This window comes from Camelus ferus, chromosome 9 (assembly GCF_009834535.1).
Source record: "Camelus ferus isolate YT-003-E chromosome 9, BCGSAC_Cfer_1.0, whole genome shotgun sequence".
NCBI lineage: Eukaryota > Metazoa > Chordata > Mammalia > Artiodactyla > Camelidae > Camelus > Camelus ferus.
The window spans coordinates 62,640,105-62,663,640 of record NC_045704.1 but is presented as its reverse complement, the minus strand read 5'-3'; the positions used below and the strand labels follow the sequence as shown (position 1 = coordinate 62,663,640).

Below are 23,536 nucleotides of genomic sequence, written 5' to 3'. Positions count from 1 at the left end.
ATAGGGTATTGTAGGATAGTAATGAGGATGAGGTTGTGAGGCTAGGCAGCCATGAGAGGAGATGAGTTTCAAAGAGAAGTTGAGTGTTTGTGTCACATGGTGCTGAAAAGTCAAGAAAGGTGAAAATTGGAAAGTATACATTGGACTTAACAATATGGAGGTCAGTTGTTACTCTAGCAAGAGCCAAGGGAAGAATGAAATAAAATTACAATAGAATAAAGAGGGGATGGGAGGTATAGAAGTGAAGACAGTGGGTTTAGCTAACTATTTTGGTAGCTCTGACTGTGAAAGAGAGTAGACAGAGGACATGACCTGAAAGAGAAACATGAATCCCCATTTTACACATAAAGAAGCAAACTTTAGTAAAAATTAAGCCACTTGCTTAGAATCATAGTGTCAGGCTAGAATTTGAACCTAGTTTTACCAACTTCAGATTCACAGTTCTTTGTGTTATAACATGTAGTTCTGAATGCCCGTGTCTTCCATGGCACATATCAAGGGAGATCTTCTCTCCCTTATGAACTCTAAGCTCCTTGAAGGCAGGAACCATGTGTTTTATTAATTTAGATAGCCAGGCATTCTCCTATGAGCTGGTCATTAAAAGGAGAGTAATAATTCAGCACTGGTCTTTCAGGAGCTCACAACTTAGTCAAGGAAATAGACACATAATTTTAGTACAGTATCATAATAGAGATGTAAACAATAGTGTTGGAACAAAGGAGAGAGAAATTAAATCTGACTGTGGGAGAGAAGGAAAGGCTTCCTAGAAATGATAGAAGTTATGTTAGTCCTTGAAGGAATAATAGCTACCATTTGTAGAGATACTGAGTGAAGTGCTGAACTAGATACTTTATATACAGCATTTCATTTAAGCCTCAAAATACTGCTGCAAGGTTATTAATAATATTTTCCCCATCCAGATGCCTTGGTGGCATCGAGTTACAGTTGTCTAATGAGTCCATCTAAGGGATATACTTGCCACAGGGACAGAGGTAGTCAGGTTTGTGAACCTCCTTCCTTAGACAGCCTGTATGGGTTTGTGTTTATCTACATGTATTGGGCACTTACTATTTGCCAAGCATTGTTTCTCATGCTTTGTATGTATTACCTAATTTAATCCCTGTAACAATGCCATGAATTAAGTACTATTATCTGCATTTTATATATGAGGCAACTGAGACTTAAAAAGGTTAAATAACATTCCAGGATCACTCAACTAAATCACAGAGCTTGGATTTGAAATCAGGACTGTTAGACTCAACGATAGTTTCTTTCTTCCTTTCTTATTCTCACTTTTCTTATTTTTCCTTTTTGTTGTTGTTGTTTTTCTTACTTTTTTTTTATTTGGGGGGAGAAGGTAATTAAGTTTTTATTTTTTTTTTTTAGTGGAAGTTCTGGGGAACTGAACTCAGGACCTTGTGCATGCTAGGCAGACACTCTACCACTAGGCTATACCCTCTCCCCATTGCTTTTCTATGATAAGATATTATGATAAGATCTACTTCTGACCAACTTTTAATTGGCTTTGGCTGTTTTCTTAGTAGTTTCTCAAATTAGGTGTTTACCAGAGCTTTCTCTCCCTCTTTACTGTTTGCAGTATCTTGGAGCTCATCCCTTATGGGCTGATTTTCTGGTGTAGCTCTCAGGAAGCCAGTCTTATCCTGATATTCATGGGGACTAAAGCATGGGATAGCTCACCAGAAATATCTCAATATTTGATGTAAAAATGAGAAAGGTACATTTCATCAAAGATATTTTTCTCAAGTGCCTAAGTACACAGTAGCTAAACAAATGATCTTATCTACACAGTCTGATGGGCAGCCCTAGCGGGCAGTCATCATTAAGCTGAATAACTGAATGGACTTTGAGCATGTCAAATAATTTTTTTAAGTAATATTTTATTCAGAGATGAGCTGCTAGTTAGAATGTCAGAGGCTCATCAGGAGCTCAGCAATGCCCAGAGGTATCACCACAAGCAGGCTGGCTGTCCGCATTCAGAGGCCTCACAAAATGGTATTTACTGCGGTGGCTGCACTGCTGTTTGGAGTCTAGTTCTCTACTTTAAGAAGCCCAAAAAAAGCTATTTTTTTTTTTTTTTTTTAGTGTCAAGTACTTGTATTTGTAAGAAATCAGAAAATCTGGGGAGAACGTAACAAATAAAGTAGACCTATTCCCACCCCACACCTGTCTTTATCAGTATTTCCAGGGCTGCCCTGTCTCTTAAAGGAGCCGTGTACGTACTGCATCATCTATGCAACCATGCAGAGCAGACCCAAGGATTGCTCCTTTATAACTGACAAGCTTTAAGGCATGCCTCTTAGAACACTTTGCTAAGAGGGCAGCAACAGATACACATAGTTAACCCTGCACTTGAGACTAGTGCCAAATATGGTCTAAATATGAAACAAGTCACCATTGTTCATTTGAGTCATTAAGGAAATGAGCATCAAAACCACAGTGAGAGACCATTCTACGAATACTGGAAGGGCTATAACCAAAAGTGCAGACAGTAGCAAGTGTTTGCAAGGATGTGGAGAAATTGGAACTCTCATACATTGATGGTGGAAATGTAAAATAGTGCAGCCACTTTGGAAAAGTTTGGCAGTCCTTCAAAATATTAAACATAGTCACAGTATGTTTATGGTAACTGCTGCAGTTCCACTCCCAATATAATCCTAAGAGGAATGAAAATATTTACCCACATAAAACCTTGTATGTGAGTGTTCATAGCAACTTTATTCATATTCAGAATAGCCAGAAAGTGTAAACAACTCAAATATCCATCACCTGATAAATGGGTAAAATGTGATACATTTACACAGTTCCTGTACAGAGGAATATTACTTGGCAATAAAAAAGGAATAAAGTACTAACACATGCTACAACACAATGAACCTCATAAAAAGTATGCCAGGTGAAATAAACCATTCAAAAGACCACAGATTATATGATTCCGTTTATATTAAATGTCCAGATTGGGCAAATCTATAGATAGCAAGTAGATGAGTGGTTGCCTAAGACCAGGGTGTGAAGGCAGGTTGGGGAGAAGTGAGGAGCGACGGCTAATGGGCATGAGGACTTCTTTGGCGTATGAGAGGAGGAGGATAATGTACTAAAATTAGATTATGGTGATGGTTACAAATCATTGACTTGTACCCTTAAGTGGCTGAATTCTATCACATGTGGACTGTATCTCAGTAAAGTTGTTAAAAAGTGATTTGTCCAGAAAGTTTAAGCCACTTTTTTAAAAGATTATTTAAACAATGCTTTTTAAATTATAAACCTGTACAAAACCTTATGAAAACTATTGTACAGGTTTTCATAAGTGCCGAGTGGAAGAGAGGAGGGAACGTTTCTGGGGAAGAGAAGGGAGGTAGCATTTGCAAGTATGGATCACTTTTAGCTGTAGGATCATCAGAGGAAACCTCTAAAAATAGGCTTTTTAAAGAAGCTGTGCTTATTTTTTTTTCCTAACGTATCCACTAAACATGAGTAAAAGAGAAAGAGGCATGAGGCTATTTACTCATAGTGCAAGAATTTGCTTCTCTCATCAGATATAAATTAGAGGCTACAGAAAGCCCGAGTTGTGAATTATAAAAAGTTCTCGATGTACTCTCCTTTCTAAGTCTGTGACAGTTGCCTTCATCTTCCTAGTATAGTGTTTTCTACATAGAGCTCAGTAGCTGCTTTATTCAAATGAAATGTACAGCTGAATGAATGCCCAAAGCTTTTTAGGAATTTAATAATAAAAGTTGTCCCTGAGGTATGTCATTTTGACTTCATATAAAAGACTCTTTGGGGTGAGAAAAAGTAAGTACAAACAAGGCAGTGAGGAGGAGGTAAAATAGATTCTTTTACCTTTCAAATAACATAGACAGGTCCTCTAAAAGAGAAATGATTCATTGGTTACGTTTTTTTTTTTTCAGTGATTTAGGTTATGAATTCAAATTCTAACTGTTCTATAACACTAGATTCTCTCTTATTTTCTTTCTCTTATGGTTTGTTATATTTAAGTTATATAGATTAACTTGGAGATTAGCTTTGAGGGATGTATTCATTGTAATTATTTTTGTTTCTCATTTTCCCACAGATACGGAAAAATTACACTTTACTCGAGATCCATCCCAGCTTAAAGGCATCCTTGTTCGAGCATCACTGAAAAAAAGCACAATGGGATTTGGTTTTACCATTATTGGTGGAGATAGGCCTGATGAGTTCCTACAAGTGAAAAATGTGCTGAAAGATGGTCCTGCAGCTCAGGATGGGAAAATTGCACCAGGTAACAGATTTTTCAGAATTACTTGAAGAATTGTGATACTATAACAAAAATTATAGTGCAAATGTATATATATTATACATATGTAATTTATATATAACAAGTATATTAATAGCTATGTACATATGTATCATGTATAATTTACATATATGTAAATGAGAGAGAGAACTAAATTATGCAAGTGAAGAAGGAGATTCCTATATTAAAATAGTTTATCTTCTAAACTAAGTGCATGCTAGTTTTGAGGGAGGGTCATTTTTGCAGATAAGAGGAAACTTAGTGAAAACATTTTTATTAATTTTTTAGTCTGTATAATTTTGAGATAACTCTTTGGCTGTACTAAGCTGTAGACTTATTAACCATCTCAGAAAACTATTTGATTATTTGATTTTCTTTGATTATATAGGGTAATTTTGGAGTTGGTTAATATTTACCTATAATCTTTTTTGAAAAATGATCCATTGTGGTGTTTATAGTGATTCTGAGTAAATTGTTATATCCCAAGTTTTTTCCCCAAGTTGATTTTTTTTTTTTTGCTTCTGTGAGGCTGTTAATAAAAATTAAACTGCTATGTTAAGAATTATAGACAATAATATTACCATTTTACAGAGCTGTACAAATTTGTCTTTTACATAGTTCTCCCAAAGTCTTTACTTGATAATTGGTAGATATTTTTATGTGGCTGGCAGCTTTTATGGCTGAGGGGGTTAGAGGAAGTTTAAGACTAGTTACTGATTATGGGGAAGGTTTAAATACTTTTTTCCAGAAAGATTTTAGTATTCCACTGAGGTTGCTTCTTACAGTTTGCTAGACTTTTCTAATCTGTTTTTTCACACACCATGTGTAAATACCATTTGGACAGTTCAATTGTCATCTTACTTTTAATGGCACATATGAACTTATTTTCAGTCAGGATATGAGATCTCTCATATTATGCTTCCCCATTTAGGTGATAGAAACTTAAAACAAGGAAGCTTAAAATAATCAAAAGTTATAAAGAAAAATTTTTAGCTCTCCTTTATTATTTTATAAAATTAACAATTGCTGGAGATTAAAATTAATCATAAGGTTTTTTTCTAAGTCTTCAATTTTGACTTTTTTGTGTTTTGTCTATGAAACACATCTTGTAGTTATTGTATATGCTGTCAGGATTTTATGGTATAAATTCAGATTTGCCTAAAACCGTTATTAATTTACATAGCAATGCAATACTTCCATAAAAATTCTGGGAACTTCGACCAGGGAGGAAAAATCAAAACTTTGTTTCTAATTAGTTTAATTTCAGTATCTTCTTGGATTTTGAAACAAATTTTAATGAACTAACATTTATTTTTAACTACCGTTCATGTTGATTTTTCAAAGCCTACACGCAATCAGAACAATTTAAAGCACCTTTATTTGGCAATAACCTGTTAGATAATCATATTCTAATAAAAGCAGCAAATAGATGAGACATCAGAGGACAAATTTTAAAAGTTAAAGCTGAATTAAAAAACACACAACTGATGAATGTCAAGTGGTAATGACACTGCAACCAAAGTGGTCATAATAATGTAAAATGTGGAAAGCAAAACCAGCTTTTACAAGGATTAATTCAGCTGAATGTTTCAGCATCTTAAATAATATGTTCTTTGCTTGTGTTGAATTTTTTTGTTGCTTATTTCCCCTTTTGAAAACTGAATTACACTAAATTGAAAATCTCCGCACAAAAGAGTGCTAAAAGAAAATACACTCATAAGTAATTATTCTAACTTCAGCCCTACATTGTTCAAACTCGAATGAATTTTTCAGGACATTGTAACCAATGGTTACTTAAAATCAAGAAATAAGGTGCTATTTAAAGTTGTCTGTTTGTACAAGTAGCCAGTGGAGTTATTTGCTCCTCTTCTGTGTACTGAATACTGACTATAAGGTGCCCAGCTCTGTGTGACCACTGAGATATGTCTCATAGGATATACTAACAATGATAATATAAATTTGCAGCTACTTTTTAAAAGATTCACTTGTGCTTCAGGTTACAGCTCTTTACCACTAAGATAGTTAAGATTTTACACATTCATATATTCTTTTTAGAGAGGAGTCACAGAAGGGAGAATGACATGTCTGTGTTCAAAATCTAGCTTTTCAATAGTTAATGTACTGTAAGAGGCTTCTAGAATTCAAATTGAGATGCTAAATAAATTTCAGTCATTTTTCTTCTCCCCCCACATAACATTGCCTTATTTGGTGGTTTGAATATTTTTAACATGATTGTGTTTTACCAGGTGATGTAATTGTAGACATCAATGGCAGCTGTGTCCTTGGTCACACCCATGCAGATGTTGTCCAGATGTTTCAGCTGGTGCCTGTCAATCAGTATGTAAACCTCACTTTATGTCGTGGTTATCCACTTCCTGATGACAATGAAGATCCTGTTATGGACATTGTTGCTGCTATCCCTGTCATCAATGGACAGTCATTAACTAAGGGAGAGACTGGCATGAATACTCAGGATTTTAAGTCAGGAGCAGTGGTTCTGGACCAGAATGGAAAATCAGGACACACCTTGATCAGTGATCGTCTCAATGGACCATCAGATCTGAGCGAGCAGAGAGCATCTATGGCATCTTCAGGCAGCTCCCAGCCTGAACTAGTGACTATCCCTCTGATTAAGGGCCCCAAAGGCTTTGGGTTTGCAATTGCAGACAGCCCAACTGGACAGAAGGTGAAAATGATATTGGATAGTCAGTGGTGTCAAGGCCTACAGAAAGGGGATATAATTAAGGAAATTTACCACCAAAATGTGCAGAATTTAACACATCTCCAAGTGGTAGAGGTGCTAAAGCAGTTTCCAGTAGGTGCAGATGTACCATTGCTTATCTTAAGAGGAGGTGAGTAAAAGCACAGTAAGGAAAAATCTTCATTGTTCATGCATTTTTATCTGTTAATCATTCTTCCTTACAGGTCAGAATCTCTCTTTTCTCAGCAGACTTAACTGGTAATCGGTGTGCATTTTCCTTAAGGTCTCTCTGCTTCCATGAGCAGTATCTTTTGCAGCAGCTTTTTTAGTTATTAGTGGTTTCATTTGTGTCCATTATGGATTTCTTTCCCTCTATATTCTTTTAAAAATCTAATTTATGACTTTAATGATTAGAGAGAGTCACAACATGTGCTACTTCAAATGAAATATGTCCTCTTAATTTCGTTTTCTCTGCTGATGGCAATAATAGAAGTGGACTCTTTGAACCCATGGTACTTCATCTGGACCTCTGTAATGTACCAAAGATGCTTTGAAAGAGCTAGCATCTCTGTGAAGAAGCAAAACGTTGGATGGTGTGTTAATCTGTTCTGTAAAGCAATCATGATAGCTTGTGCTCATAAAGCTTTTATCTTAAGCTCTAGTATCTGTCCATAAATGTTAATTAAACCCCACAGTACTCATGCGAGAGAAACATAATTTTTATTTTCCAAGGTCATCAACTGTCTTGAACTGCTCCCAGACATAAATCCATTTCCAAAGACTAATCACAAAGTTGGGCTTTAATGGGCTTTTTAAAATCCATATCTGTGAATGACTAGTATTTTAAAGAATAAAATTTAGCCCTTCACACGTATCTCTCTGGCTTTTAGTTTTCATTTTTTGAGGCAAATGAGCAGTTTAACTTCACTGGGGTATTTTTCATTATTCTCATTTCTTTGAACTATTTTTGTTTCTTCTCCGGGTGACACAGGGGAATATGCTCAGAGTAGGTGCAGATCTCTTAGTGAGGGCTGGAGAGTTATTCAGAGTTCTGACAAATAAGAGCCCAGGGTTTGGTATTAAACGGGTTGGGTGTCAATTTCCTGCCTTGTTACCTGTTGGTTTGACGGTGTAGGAAAGTAATGTTAATCTATTTGAGTCTTCATTTACTTTATCTATAAAAAGGTAGTAACATTTATGTCTTAGGATTGTCATAAAAAACAAAATAATATGTGTATAATGTCTGGCATGTAGGATGTGTTGGACATAATTTACTAGCCTACTAAAAGCTGAATCTAGTTTTATCATAAACATGAGCAGTATTTGTGATCTGGAAATGCTTCCTCTGTTTTTAAAATGTGGCTCATTTTTTTTAAGGTCCTCCTTCACCAACTAAAACTGCCAAAATGGTGAGTATACCACGGTCCTCAAATGCTTCTTCCCACCACGTGGAGAGAGCCGCTCACAGTGGTGGCAATTGCAGACTGGAGAGGTCGGGGGGCCGTTCTGCCCTGGGCTTCTACTCTAGCGAAGCGTGTGAGTTAGAAAAAGCCCGCTAGAAAGGAGGTGTGCTCTCCTGGTGAAGTATTACTGTTGGAGGAATATTAGAGGCCTGTACTACCAATAGTTCTGTCCTCTAGGTAGTAAAATGTGGACACATTAAAGTGCCTATTGATCAGTCCTTTTACTTTCTTCATTTTTGTTTCAGAGGAGCAAGGGGAAGAAATAGCTTACTAGACAGAGATATCTACAAAGAGAAGATGTCGTAGTTGCACATAAGGTCATGGGGACTGTAAATGCCCACTTAAGACAACCTTCTGATGTTTAAGACTAAATAAGACTTTCTAGAGTCATTGTAGACTCTACTCAGTTTGTTTATCAAGCTGAGAGGCTTTCAGATTTGAAACAGTGTTTGGCATTCTTCTAAATAACTGACTAGCCTATTTGAGGACCTGTATAGAGAATAAGATCGGAAAAGAAGGATGCACCAGATAATGCTATGAAAGAAACTGTGCCAGGTACACACGTGTAGCTACGTAAATATCCACAGTTACCTGGATGTGGCTATAAAGACAATTATGTAAATATCCTAATTTAGCTCTAGTTTGCATGATTTGGAGTCTATCATCTGAAAGCTAAAAGATGGTCTTCCATAACCATAAACCATAGGCTACTAAACAAAAGACCATCAGATATGAAATGGATTAATTCCCTGTGGCCCACCAAATACGGTGCTCTGCAGATTTGCTGTTTTATGGATCAAAAGGAAAGAAACACGCAGCATTTAATAGACTGTACCAGTTAGATGCGGTGTGAACAGAAATTCTTTTTGTCTCTTCAGTTAAAATTGTGCCATATTTTTCTCCATTTCTCTGGCCCCTCTGGTAATCATTTTTAACTCTTGCACTACCATGTCTGTTTATAAAGGATGCCAGTGCAGCCATGGTGACTGAATGCTTTGTAACTGATGAAAGTCTCTGATGCCCTCTCACTTCTTCTAGGACACAAGAGAAAAGGGAGACTGCTCCTGTCTCCCTGCCATCTGACTAGGTCTGGGTCAGGGAGGGGTCCCTCCAGCATAACACTTTGTAGCACCTGTCCCCCCGCTGCCCCTGCATTCTAGTCACATTCATTATTTTATCACAAACATCTATCATCTCTGTCTCCTAATAGCTCAGTATAACAACCTGTTCTCAAAACCATAGTATTTAGTTTCTTAGGCTATTTATTGGATTTCATTTTTTAAAATTTTATTAAAGAAATCATTTTGCTTGGCTGTTATTTGGGAAAAGTTCTATCTGAAAGAGATCAGATGAAAATATGCTATTCTGTTTTCCCTTATCTGATTCCCTGGCATGGTGCATTTTTTTCGTAATATGCTTAAATTGACTGTGCAGGTTTTCACAGTGTCATCTTTATAACCCAAATTAGAGTTAACACTTCCTGTTTTATTTTCTTAGAAAGAAAATTCTCTTAAACATTTTCACTGGGAATTAAATTCAGGGAGTGGGGAGATGGGGTTTATCAAGACTTGTATGGAGGTGTTCTCTCAGAGCCTCCCTCTTGCTTTACTTACAAGTGCCGCTTTGGGTTGTAGCCCTATTTATCTTCTTCTCAAAGTCAATTTGCATTTTGGTGGTGGGGAAAAGGGCAGAATTGCTTAAACATAAGCTAATTAAGGCCTTTTGGTTGAGAGCATAATAAACTTTTTCTAATTTAAGTGAACTGTGTTCTAACCCAAATACACATGCTGTGGAAGGGAATTCCTGGAAGACTGCAGATGTGCTGTGGCTTTGACCCCTCCACCTCTACAGCTGTAATCAGTTGACATACCCATTTCAGGCAACAGTTTTTATGTACTCATCAACCATCTGGTTTTTTGAAATACTGAGGAAGGCCCTTTTCCATTTCAGAAAACAGATAAAAAGGAAAATTCGGGAAGTTTGGAGGCCGTAAATGAGCCCATCCCCCAGCCCATGCCTTTCCCACCCAGCATTATCAGGTCAGGATCCCCGAAACTGGATCCTTCTGAGGTCTACCTGAAGTCTAAGACTTTATATGAAGATAAACGTAAGTAGCTGGGGAATGTTTCAGGAGAGCATGCAACAAAATCAATTAGAATTTTTTTAAAAAACTCGGACTTTCCCATCTTTCAAAACCACGTTGGAGTTATTCCTTCATTCCCATTTTAATATGACTCTGGGCTTCTTCCATTTACACTCAACATTCATTCATTTATTTTCTTCAAAACCATGTATTAAGTGCCTGCCATCTACCTGACATCATAGTAGGTAATGGGAATACAGGGGTAATAGGTTACATAGGCCCTGCACCCAAAAAGATGATTAAACCGAAATGGAAGCCAAATAGCTAATCAAGTAAGTGTGCAAGTAAGTACAAATAAGCCCCTGACAGGTGCAATAATAGAAGAGTGAACTGGTTGACTTGGGATCTAAAGTAGGAAATGGTCAATTTTACCACTGTGGGTAGGAGAAAGTGCCAGATACTGCTTCGTCTGGGAAGTTAAGCTTTAACCAGGTCTTCAAAAACAGAGAGGTGTTTATGAGACAGATAAAAAGGAAAGAAAGAAAGGAGTAACGTATGCACATTGACCTTGCATGGCCTGAGTTCTGCAAGTGGTTGGGTTTAGCCGGGAGTGGTTGGCAAGGGAAACCAGAGGGGCGGGCAGGAGTAGCTTGTGGAGGGCTTTATGCTGATCTGAGGGAGCTGCAGACAGTGATATACACGATGGAGTAGCCACAGAGTGCTCTTAACTATGGGCATGAAATGACTGGACTTGTGTTTTAGAAAGATTTTCCTGGCAGGAGTGTGGAGGATGGTGAATCAGAGGGGTGTGCAATCTGAGTAGGAAACAAAGAGTGGATCCCTTAGAGGAGTCCAGCTGAGAGATGATGAGAAGAGACTGTGCATAAGGCAGAAGTTCATTTTCATACTAATTTTCTTACTAATGATAGATGTTTTCCAAAGTCAAATTATAGATTTACATAGGCTTAATTTTTTTAATTTATTTAATTCTAGAAATAGATCTAAATTTACCTTGGAAAAATGGACATTATATATAATTGACTTCATACTTATTTAACCAGTTGCAGATCTTTATCTTTATGTATGTGTATGTGTATATATATATATATATTTATATGTATGTATGTTTATATATATTTATTTTCTGGTTTTCCTTAGCACCAAACACCAAAGATTTGGATGTTTTTCTTCGGAAACAGGAGTCAGGGTTTGGCTTCAGAGTGCTGGGAGGAGATGGACCTGACCAGTCTGTAAGTTTAAATATTTTGGAATTTGGCTGTTCCTGTTTAAACTTCTATGGGGAGATTTGGTAGAATATGGTAGTTTTGTTTTCTGTTCTTTTTTTTTTTTTTTTTAAGATTTTTTTCTCTAACAGTTTCATTAATATGAAGAACTCCCTTTCTGTTAGTGTCATAATACCTGAGGCTAAAACTAGGTAAAAACTGAATATGGCAGCTGTAAACTGGAGAGTAACACATGTTTATGTTTGCAAAGCATTTAAATCTAGAATTTTATTTATACAGGATTCTCATTTACAGTTAGTTTAGAGAACAAATATAATGGGTTTATTTTTGTTTTGCCCTTAGTTTGAATGACAAAGAGTAATGTGCTTTTTAGAATTTAAGAACATATTTAAAGTTTTTTGCATAATATCAAGAAAGACTACATTATTATCATGCTTGGAAGTTAGCTGAATAACAATATTCTCTTAAAATGACATGCTTCTATTTCTGACTAGAACATTTGATCTACTTAGTCATATTGGTTATGGTTAAAATGATCATCAGAGACAAATAAAGCTTAAGGCAGGTTGCCCTATACAGGGCAAATATGAAATACCTTGATTGTTTCTTTTTCTTTCTTTTCATTATCAGAGTATAATTGACATTAGTTTCACGTGCACAACATAATGATTTGATGTTTGTATACACTGCAAAATGATCATCATGATAAGTTTAGTTACCATCCATCACCATAAAAAGTTACAAATTTTTTTCTTGTGATAAGAAGTTTTAAGATTTACTCCCTTAGCAACTTTCAAATATGCACTATAGTATTATTACCACAGTCCCCATTACATCACCATGACTCACTTATAACTGGCAGTTTGTACCTCTTGATCCCCTTCAACCACTTCAGTTACCCCCCAGGCCCCTTCCCGTTCACCATTCTGTTCTCTGTATCTATGAGTTTTGTTGTGTTTATTCGTTTATTTTCTTTTTTAGATTTCACATATAAGTGAGATTATGTAGCATTTGTCTTTGTCTGACTTGTTTCACTTAACATAATGCCCTCAAGGTCCATCCATGTTGTCACAATTGGCAAAATTTCATTCTTTCTTATGGCTGAGTAGTAATCCATTCCTAACTGCTATGGCTAGGACTTCCAAATACTATGTTGAATAAAAGCGGCAAGAGTGAGCCTCCTTGCCTTCTTCCTGATCTTAGAGGGAAAGCTTTTAGCTTTTTACCGTTGAGTATGACGTTAGCTGTGGGCTTGTCATATATATATGGCCTTTGTTATATTAAGGCATGTTCCCTCTACTCACTTTGTTGAGAATCATTATAAATGGATGCTGAATTTTGTCAAATGTTTTTTCTGCATTATTAAGATTATCATATGATTTTTATCCTTCATTTTGTTAATTTGGTGTATCCCACTGATTGATTTGTGGATATTGAACCATTCTTGCATCCTTGGAATAAATCCCGCTTGATCATGGTGTATGGTCCTTTAAATGTATTTTTAAATTCGATTTGCTAATGTTTTGTTGAGAATTTTTGCATCTTTGTTCATCAGGGATATTGCTCTATAACAAAGTAGGAAGCAATAAACTACATCTTAAAAAACTACATCAACCATTAGAAATAATCAAGGGAAACATGACTGGTCTGAGGGAGGTATGATCCAGCATGGCATGGTAGGATACTGAACTCACCTCCTCCCATGAAGAGACTGTCTTTTCTCTGTTATATATTCTTGTCTCTTTTCTGTAGATTGACTGACTGGAAGTGTTTGGATTTGTTTCTGGGCTTTTTTGTTTGTTTGTTTGTGTTTTTTGTGGGTTTGTTTTTTATTGAAGTATAGTCGATTTACAAAGTTATGTTAATTTCTGGTGTACGGCATAGTGATTCATTTATACATATATATATTCATTTTCATATTCTTTTCATTACAGGCCATTACAAGGTATTGAATATAGTTTCCTGTGCTGTATAGTAGGGCCTTGTTTTTCATCTATTTTGTATATAGTAGTTAGTGTCTTCAAATCCCGAACTCCCAGTATATCCCTCCTCAATCCCTTTCCCCTGGTAACCGCAAGTTTGTTTTCTATGTCTGTGAATCTGTTTTGTAAATAAGTTCATTTGTGTCCTTTTTTTTTTTTTATTCCACATATAAGTGATATCATATGGTATTCTTCTTTCTCTTTCTGGCTTACTTCACTTAGAATGACAATCTCCAAGTCCATTGATGTTGCTGCAAATGGCATTATTTTATTCTTTTTTTAGGCTGAGTAGTGTTCCATTGTATGTATATGTATATGTGTATGTGTATGTATATATACATATATGTATGTGTGGACAACTTCTTTATCCAGTCATCTGTCAGTGGACATTTAGGTTGCTTCCATGTCTTGGCTATTGTAAATAGTGCTGCTATGAACATTGGGGTGCATGTATTTTTTCAAATTAGAGTTCCCTCCAGATATATGCCCAGGAGTGGTGTTACTAGATCATATGGTAAGTCTATTTTCAGTTTTTTAAGGAATCCTCAAACTGTTTTCCATAATGGCTGCACCAAACTACAATCCCACCAGCATTGTAGGAGGCTTCCCTTTTTTCCACACCCTTTCCAGCATTTAGCATTTGTAGACTTTTTATCGATGGCCATTCTGACTGGTGTGAGGTGATACCTCATGCCAGTTTTGATCTGCATTTCTCTGGTAACTAACGATACTGAGAATTTTTTTCATGTGCCCATTGGCCATTTGTATCTCTTTACTAGGAAATATTTGTTTGAATTTTCTGCCTATCTTTTTGGGTGTTTTGCTTTTTTGTTATTGAGTTGTGTAAGCTGTTTGTATATTCTGAAAATTAAGCCCTTGTCAGTCACATTATTTGCAAATATTTTTTCCCATTCCGTAGGTTGTCTTTTTGTTTTGCTTATGGTTTCCTTTGCTGTGCAAAAGCTTTTAAGTTTAATTAGCTCCCATTTGTTTATTTGTGCTTTTATTTCTATTGCCTTGGTAGACTGCCCTAGGAGAACATTGCTAAGATTTATGTCAGAAAATGTTTTGCTTATGTTTTCTTCTAGGAGGTTATGATGTCTTATGTTTAAGTCTTTAAGCCATTTTGAGTTTATTTTTGTGCATGGTGTGAGTGAGTGTTCTAACTTCATTTATTTACATGCAGCTGTCCAGCGTTCCCAACACCACTCGTTGAAGAGACTGTCTTTTCTCCATTGTATATTCTTGCTTCTTTTGTCGAAAATTAATTGACCATAGATGTGTGGGTTTATTTCTAGGCTGTCTGTTCTGTTCCATTGATCCATATGTCTGTTTTTGTGCCAATATCAAACTGTTTTGATTACTGTAGCTCTATAGTATTGTCTGAAGTTTGGGAGAGTTATTCTTCCAGCTTCATTCTTTTTGTTCAGTATTGCTTTGGCAATACTGGGTCTTTTGTGATTTTATATAAATTTTAGGACTGTTTCTGGGCTTTCTGTTCTGTTCCATTGATCTATGTGTCTGTTTTTGTTCCATTACCATACTGTTTTGATTACTGGAGCATGAAGTCAGGGAGCATGATTCTTTTAGCTCCATTCTTCTTTCTCAAGATTGTTTTGGCTATTCAGGGTCTTTTGTGTTTCCATACAAATTTTAAAATTTTTTGTTCTAGTTCTGTGAAAAATGTCCTTGGTATTTTGATAAGAATTGCATTGAATCTATAGACTATCCTGGGTAGTATGTTCATTTTAACAACATTAGTTCTTCTAATCCAAGAAGATGGTATATCTTTCCATCTGTTTGTATCATCTTCAATTTCTTTCATCAGAGACTTCTAGTTTTCACAGTACAGGTCTTTTTGCCTCCTTTGGTAGGTTTATTCCTAAGTGTTCTATTCTTTTTAATATGGTGGTAAAAGGGATTGTTTCCTTAATTTCTCATTTTGATATTTTGTTGTTAGTGTATAGAAATGTAACAGATTTCTGTATATTAATTTTGTATACTGCGATTTTACTGAATTCATTGGTGAGCTCTAGTGGTTTTCTAGTGGTGTCTTTAGGATTTTCTATGTATAGTATCATGTCATCTGCAAACAGTGACAGTCTTATGTCTTCCTTTCCAATTTGGATTCCTTTTATTTCTTTTTCTTGTCTGACTGCTGTGGCTAGGACTTCCAACACTATGTTGAATAAAAGTGGCATGAGTGGGCATCCTTGTCTTTTTCCTGATATTAGAAGAAATGCTTTCATTTTTATCATCTCTTAAATGTCAAGTTTTAGCAGCTCTGAAACTAGCCCAAACGTTTAGGATTACCTAACTGTAGGATTCTAATTGCTGGCAAACAGAATGAAGTAGATCTTTTCACCTAGATGCAAGTGAATCTTAGGTCACTCTGTTCCCTTAAAATATTTACTGCTTTATAATTTAGGAATAAGAAATATTTCTCTCTTGTTAAACTTGTACTGATAGCCTTATGTGATCAGAGTATTATAAGAAGTATCCCAGTTGCTGTAACAGCATACAGATCTTTCCTAATGACGTTCAGTAAACCTTACATTTAGTTGCTACTCTACAGAATTTTATTTTCTGAGTTTAATGTTTCTGTTTTACAGTAGTGATGGAGGTGATAGAGGTACTTTTTAAGTTATTGAACCACTTTGTATTTTCTGTCCTTTTTGTACCCAGCCCAGAAGATCCAGAAGAGATTACATGATGTGGTTATTTGAAGTACTATTTGGAGAATGGTCAATTTCTAAGATTTCACCTTTCTAGAATGTAACTGTTCTCATGCTGAATTGCAAAAATCTGTTGATTTGCACAATACTGAGTCAGGAAGTCCTTAACTTAGTGGTTAAAGATCTTTATAGATCGTAGTAGACTGTACAGACCAGCCTACACTTTATATCTTATCAGATATACATTGGGGCCATCATTCCTCTGGGTGCAGCTGAGAAAGATGGTCGGCTGCGTGCAGCTGATGAGCTGATGTGCATTGATGGAATTCCGGTTAAAGGGAAATCACACAAACAAGTCCTAGATCTAATGACGACTGCTGCTCGAAATGGCCACGTGTTATTAACGGTCAGAAGAAAGATCTTCTATGGTGGTATGTGAACCTGTTCCTGCTCTGAGAAGTTAAAATAGAAATGAAGACACTTAGTCCACTTTCTTTTTTTGAAAGTGGTGGAGGGGAGGTTTATTATGTTTAATAGTGTATGAGGTAACCCATTTAGTATGATCCATGGCCTTCCTGTGGAAGACCATGTAAGGGCAAAGGGATTCAGAAATAGTACTATTACTCTAAAAAAAGAGAAATAAATTTGGGGCCTCTGTATTAAGATTATATGAATTTATTGATGAATTTTGCCAATGTGGTGTTATAGATCAGAGTATCAGGTTAAGTCTGTTTTCTTAAAAACAGATACACAGTTATTTAGTCATACCAAGATATCCCATTAGCAGAATATCAAAAGATTTTGGTTCTGATGAAATCCTAAATATTCAGAGGGCAGAATGTTTCTACTTGAGGAGTTTTCAGTTTTAGTATAATATGATTTAACATTTATTGAGTGCTTACTGTGTCCCAGATATATGGATTTTTTTTACTTACTCTTTACAACACTATGATGTAAACACTGTCACTTTTCTAGTTACAGAAATGTTGAGAAACACGTAGCTGATAAGTAGTAGGACAGGGATTAAAACAAGTAGTTTAATCACAGACCCTGGGTCTAAACCATTACACTAGGATGTGAAAATCTCATATTTTTCTCTTCAGTAGCTTTGTGAATATTAAGTAGAAATTTTTAAAAGTGAATTCTTGCCACTTAAAAAATTTTAAAAGACAGCCTTGTGGCACCACAAGAATGTAAGCCTCATGAAGGCTGGAATTTTTGTCCATTTAATTATGTGCTGTATCCCCAGTACTTAGAAGAATGCCTGCCTGGCACAGAATGGACATGAAAAATAAATGTTTGTAGACTTGGTTAATATTTGTATTATGCCTAAAAATGAGGCTCTGTGTTTTTGATTGCAACATCCAAAGTAAAGGCCCACCTCTTTCTGTAAATATCAGGCATTCCGAGACGCATACAGATTTAGTGCAGTGTTGCCTCTGTTTGGTTGTGCTGGAATCAGAACATAACTGCATAGAGTAAAAAAATGTGGTTTATGTATGTTACACAACTAGAGTTGGCTCTCTCCTGGAAAGCATCATGAAGTCTGTAGTTTGTTATATTGAAAGCATTTTAGCTAATTCATTCTAACCATGCATTATATCAAAAAGAACCTTTATTTTTTGTTAATGATTGGATATCGGTGACACTTTGTTGAGGTTCAAAAACAGATTCTCAGTATCACATAGATTTTGAGCCAAAGAAACCTTGTAAATGCATAGTCACCAGTGGCAGTATATTGTGGTTGTTGTTAAGGATGGTTTATATCAAATTATGGCACCAAATTTGATGCCTTTTTTTTTAATCAATAGGGACTAATTTGTGTCATTCTTTCTCAAATTCTGATGTTATCCTTGAATGGGAGAAAAAGGTATAGGTTAACTGCTCATTTACTGGAGATTCCATGTGACCTAATGGATGCCTAGGAGAGTTAGCTTTTCACGTGGACTGCTTGTTGTATACCCGAGAACTGCTAATGGTTAACCCATCTGGTATCATTGATCAGGCAACTGCGGTTGTAAAACTCATTGTAAAAGATAAATTCTGCATCGATGGCAGACTGGTCTCAACCCATAATGGGCAGCATCTCTGTCCCGATGCAGTGACCTCCCAGACATCATAAATGTCAGTCACTGCACTAAATTATATTTAAAGTTGACTTTATAAGGAAGTTTACTGTGTTCTTTCTCATTATCAACTTTTTGAAAACTTACTGGCCAAGGTTAAAACCCTGCTGGATTGAAAACAATTTCAAGAATTTTTTTTAACTATCAAATTTCACAGAAGCTTTGAAAAACTTCCTTTAAAGTGAGATAACATTTTATATTTTTCCAATTATGCACTTAGAGAGTATTTAAGAAGTCAGATGGCCTGCTGCTGCCTACATCTGCACTCAGATTATATCCAGAGCTCACTTGGGTAGGGCACTGCTTTTCTTTTCTTTATGTTATTAGAATCTAAACTTGCTTGTCAAAGGCTTAGCACAAAAACGCGTTAGTTATCAAAAATTATGATGTTCCCGAAATATCAAAATTGATCATGTTTATTATAGAGAAACAACCTGAGGATGACAGCTCTCAAGCCTTCCTTTCAGCCCAGAATGGATCTCCCCGCCTGAACCGAGCAGAGGTCCCAGCCAGGCCTGCTCCCCAAGAAGCGTACGATGTTGTCTTGCAACGAAAAGAAAATGAAGGATTTGGCTTTGTCATTCTCACTTCCAAAAACAAGCCACCTCCAGGAGGTAAGGGCTGCCATGTACCATTGTCCCTCTTTACAGTTGTAGTTTTCTGAGTCGCCCACTGGGGTTTATGAAACTAATAGGAATCATGTGTAAATTGCCTTAGAGACTTACCTTTTATTAAAATGCTGCGTATTCTCTTTACCTTTCAAAATTAGATAATCTGAATCAAGCCTTCCAGGCTTCGGTTTATCTATCATCTCAGATTTTGTGAAATAAGTCTCATTAGCTCAGTTTGCATCAGGATTATACTGCAGCAGTATATCACGGATGCGACCTTACTGATTTACTGAAAGAAAAACAGTGCTGAATTTTTTTTAAATTTGGGGGGCATAGGTTTTTTTTTTTTTAATTAGGAGAAATCATGTATGCAGAAATGAATTAAATGCTAGAAGCAGCTGAGAAAAAACAAAACAGATTAGCAGAAAAATCTTGACCCAAATATGTCTTAAATGGTCCTTTCATGTCATTTAATAAAAATTGCTATCTTCTAGCTATAAAGCAACCTTCTCGAATGATGAGGCATTCTTACTTTACATGCTTCATTAAAAGGTAAAAATTTTGTCAGACCCTTTAAAAATTAATCTAAATACCCTGAACCTAGTTTGACAGAATATTGTCATCTGAGAAGGGTGAATATATATATTAATTCCCTCAACAAAGGAGGAATTACCTCTAATATATTCAGGGCTGTTATGATTCAGCAAACTAAGTATTTGTTGTGTCTTTATGTTTCTAAGAAAAAAATTATCTTTAAATATAATTATAAAATCCAAGTGAACATACAATGAGAGCCAGCAAGTTGATATTGGTGTATGATGTTTGTCTGGTGTCTTTATTTTTCCAAGCCAAATGATTCAAATCTTTGACCACATGAAAATGTGCTCTTGCCTTTGCCAGTGAGTTTGGTTATATCTTGGGTAGTGAGATCCTTTTAGCCTAGATAGTCACTAAAACATTAGTGAAAAAAGGAAACACTTTCAGGAAGGTGTTGTGAGCCAAACCAATTTACAAAAGAAATCTTGCTAAAATTAATGCCAGTGTGTAAAGGAAGAAGATTCTGTGACATGGATGAGTTATTACTATAGTATCAGGTCACTGCTCACTGATACTAGTTTCCATTTTCCAAAAGCAGTTGCTATGGTAACGCTTGGAACTGGAACTGTCACTGATGCTGTGAGGATGATTATGTGGCCTGTGTCAGAAAAATGAAAGGAAGCAGCTTTTAGGTGGATTTTATGTTGTATCATTGGAAATCAGTATTTCAAAAACAAATAACCATTTTAGATAATCATATTCTCATTCTAATGTCATGCAGTAATCCCAGGCATTTAGAGTAACAGAAACAGTGAAAGATTATTACTCCGTGTGATACATGCTAACCACTTTTTGTGTTGAAGATACCCCTTCCCTAGCACCACAAAGACTAGGGGAGAGTCTAGTGTTCACGGTAAAACTAAGAGATATAGAGGAATTCAGCAAAGTAACTTGTGTCACATAAATATACTTAACATATTTTTATATTTGTTCTATTTAAACTTTGTCTTACTAAATTTTAATACATTATATATTAAATATATTTTTGTGTGTATTATATTTATTTGTTTATATACAAAATTTAAAAATATTTATATACTTGTTTAAATTTTTTCTTACTCTTTTGATGGTTTTGCAGACCATAGATGCTAAATCTCTGTATAAGATAGCGTCATTAAGTGCTGGGCTTTGTAATCAGACAGACTTGGATTCTAGACCTGCTTATGTCTTTTAATAGCTGTCTGATCTTGGGCAGATTACTTACCCTCCAAGAGCTATGGTTTCCCCCGGGAAATGAGGATGATGATAACACTTCTTGTCTCATATGTGAGGATGAAAGGAGATAACGCACGTGAAGCCCTTTGCCTGGACCTGCAGTGAATGTTAGCTGCTGTGGCTTGTTGTGGCTTCTCCTACCATTGTCAACATAATTATTTATAAAACTGTCACTGCCTCTTGACCTTTTTTTTTAAAGAAACTTTTAAAAGTTTATCGATATTTGAGTAATGAGATGGGAAAGAAAGCCCAATTAAAATGTAAGATTGAGGCAGCAGCTAATGTGTGGCAGGAAATGAGTATTTGCAGCTCATTAATTATCAGCCTGAATGGTAAATTAGGCTTAGGTTGTCAGTGAATTTTATACAAAGTACTTGAGATTTTCAGTCATGGTGAAAAACCAGAATTCATAATTTCACTGAAATGCTAGTTAATAATCTCACAAAATTCTGAGCCCTGAAAGCATTCTTCTTGGAACTCCATTTATCTCATATAGCTCAAAGATTTCCGGGGTAAGCTTGAATGAGGAACTTTTGCTCGGAGACTGAGCAGTTGCTGCAGACTGCATACCAGCAAAAGTTGGGTTTAGAAAAGAGTTAACGCAGGTAACAAGTCGAGAAACCTGTCTGTCAGAATAGATCATTCTTTGTGGACCTTGTCTTGGTGTAGGGTGGTATTCTGCACAGTATAGGTGGGTCTTTTTTTCAGTCTGATGAAATGTATTTTCTGCTGACATTTGTCACAAGAAGAGTTCCCAGTAGCATCTCTACTACCAGTTATAAAACCCTGAGATCCTCTACCACTGACTTTTTCAAAGATCAGGGATCCAGGTTCCGCATCGTTTGCCCTGGACGCAGTTTGTGTCAGTGCCAAGTGAACGGAGTACTTAGAAAAGACCTCTGTTGAAGAGGAAAAAGGACTTGGCTAGTTCTTGCTTTGCCAATACTTCAGAGGTTTTAGTGTTTCTCTTATCATGTACTTTTCAGTTCTGGTTGCAGAGGACTTCTTTGAGAAAGGGACATTGCCATTTACTGTCCTTTCTTTTCCTGAAAAGAAATATTTAAGAGCACTAAAGAGATCTCAGCAGCTGGACAAGTCAGGCGGTGAGACAGATTTAGGCCACAGATGAATGGAGACAGATAAAGCCAACTTAGCTGTATGGCAAATGCCTATAGAATTTGTACATAGGACTTCAGACTTTTACTTAGCCGAGTGTAGTCTGAGCAGTTACCTTGAAAAGTCTATTCAGAGAATGTTCGGAAGTTTGCTATTTTTAACTCTTTTGGTGGTGCTGTTATAAATACGAAGTCAGTAACAGTCCAACCACTTTGACCTTCCCTTACCTCGACAACTCACCCTTCTGGAAGTTCTGTACCAAGATCTGCCAATCCCCTTTGACCATATTGCTCACGTGATGAGAAAGGAACCACTGGGACTTCAGCGGTTAATTCTGTTTGATGCTTTCCCAAGTCCGAACAAACCCCTTTCAGTGTGCTGAGGAGCTAAATGATCTTCTTCTCAGGGGATCTGGAATGAACACTGTGTACAAGTAAATCTCTTCTAAGAAGGAGAATAACTAAGATACTGATTCAGAAGGTCACCACAGGGCCACTGTGTGATTCATCATGCGTTTCTGATGTGCCACCTGTGGTACTGTCAGGAAACCAGCCCATCCTGCCTGGAGCTTGTCTAATCCTGTGTTTATCAGGAAAAAGGTATAATAAATACTCGATATAATTCAGAGCTAAAAGGCACTTGCTTCCAACTTTGACTTCCTCTTTTTTCAGATAAAATTTCCCACTGTATAACCCTAGAAGAGCCAAGGGATGGCACTCACTGTCCGTGGGGACATAAATCATCGCCAAGAATAACTTCCAGTCCAAATGAAGGTCTATTAAAATGTCCCTGACATACACCTAGATATAATTCAGAAATACAAGTGAGGAGCCCATTTTATTATGGAAATTAAACATAATCATAGTGCCATTTAAAGATATTAATTTTCCCTATTCGTAACAATCCATATTCAACAGGAGCCCAAGTGCCTGATAAATTTACTGACCTGGGCAAAGAAATTCTCAGATAACGTAGAAGGAACATTTCTTTCTTAATACAAATGCCCCTTATTAAGTGGTGAAAGGTATTTTGACAAGGTTTCCTGATGTCTGAGAACTCATTTTAAGCCGTAATAACAGTGAAGTGTCTTAATAGTCTCAGAAGGCCTTTAGCATTGTGCTAGGGATACAGTAGACCTGCATGGGTGGCATTGCAAGCGTCTGAGACTCAGCCTTGTGCGTTCAGGGTAGGATTTTATCCATAAGCCAAATAATCTTAATGTTAAACATTTAATATTCTAATTCTACTCAGCTTTTCTAATTTTAAAAAGCTCTAAAGGCATAAACAAAAGGAATTAACTTTGCCACAGAAGTAAGTATGATGCATTTTAATGATCCGTCATTTCACTATAACTGGGTTTCTGACCAATCTGAGTCCAAAACTTGATTTCAGACTGCATTTATTTACAAGATTCCTTGTGGGAGTAAAC

The 23,536-nt window shown here is 36.2% G+C and overlaps 1 protein-coding gene across 1 annotated transcript in view; it reads left to right on the top strand.

Moving 5' to 3' along the window:
- MAGI3 (membrane associated guanylate kinase, WW and PDZ domain containing 3) overlaps positions 1–23,536 on the top strand; it is a 219,058-nt gene that overhangs the window by 172,826 nt on the left and 22,696 nt on the right. The window contains 7 exon segments of the mRNA XM_032486989.1: positions 4,091–4,279; positions 6,541–7,146; positions 8,373–8,404; positions 10,409–10,565; positions 11,700–11,791; positions 16,681–16,873; positions 18,994–19,182. Coding sequence (XP_032342880.1) covers positions 4,091–4,279; positions 6,541–7,146; positions 8,373–8,404; positions 10,409–10,565; positions 11,700–11,791; positions 16,681–16,873; positions 18,994–19,182 — 1,458 coding nt within the window.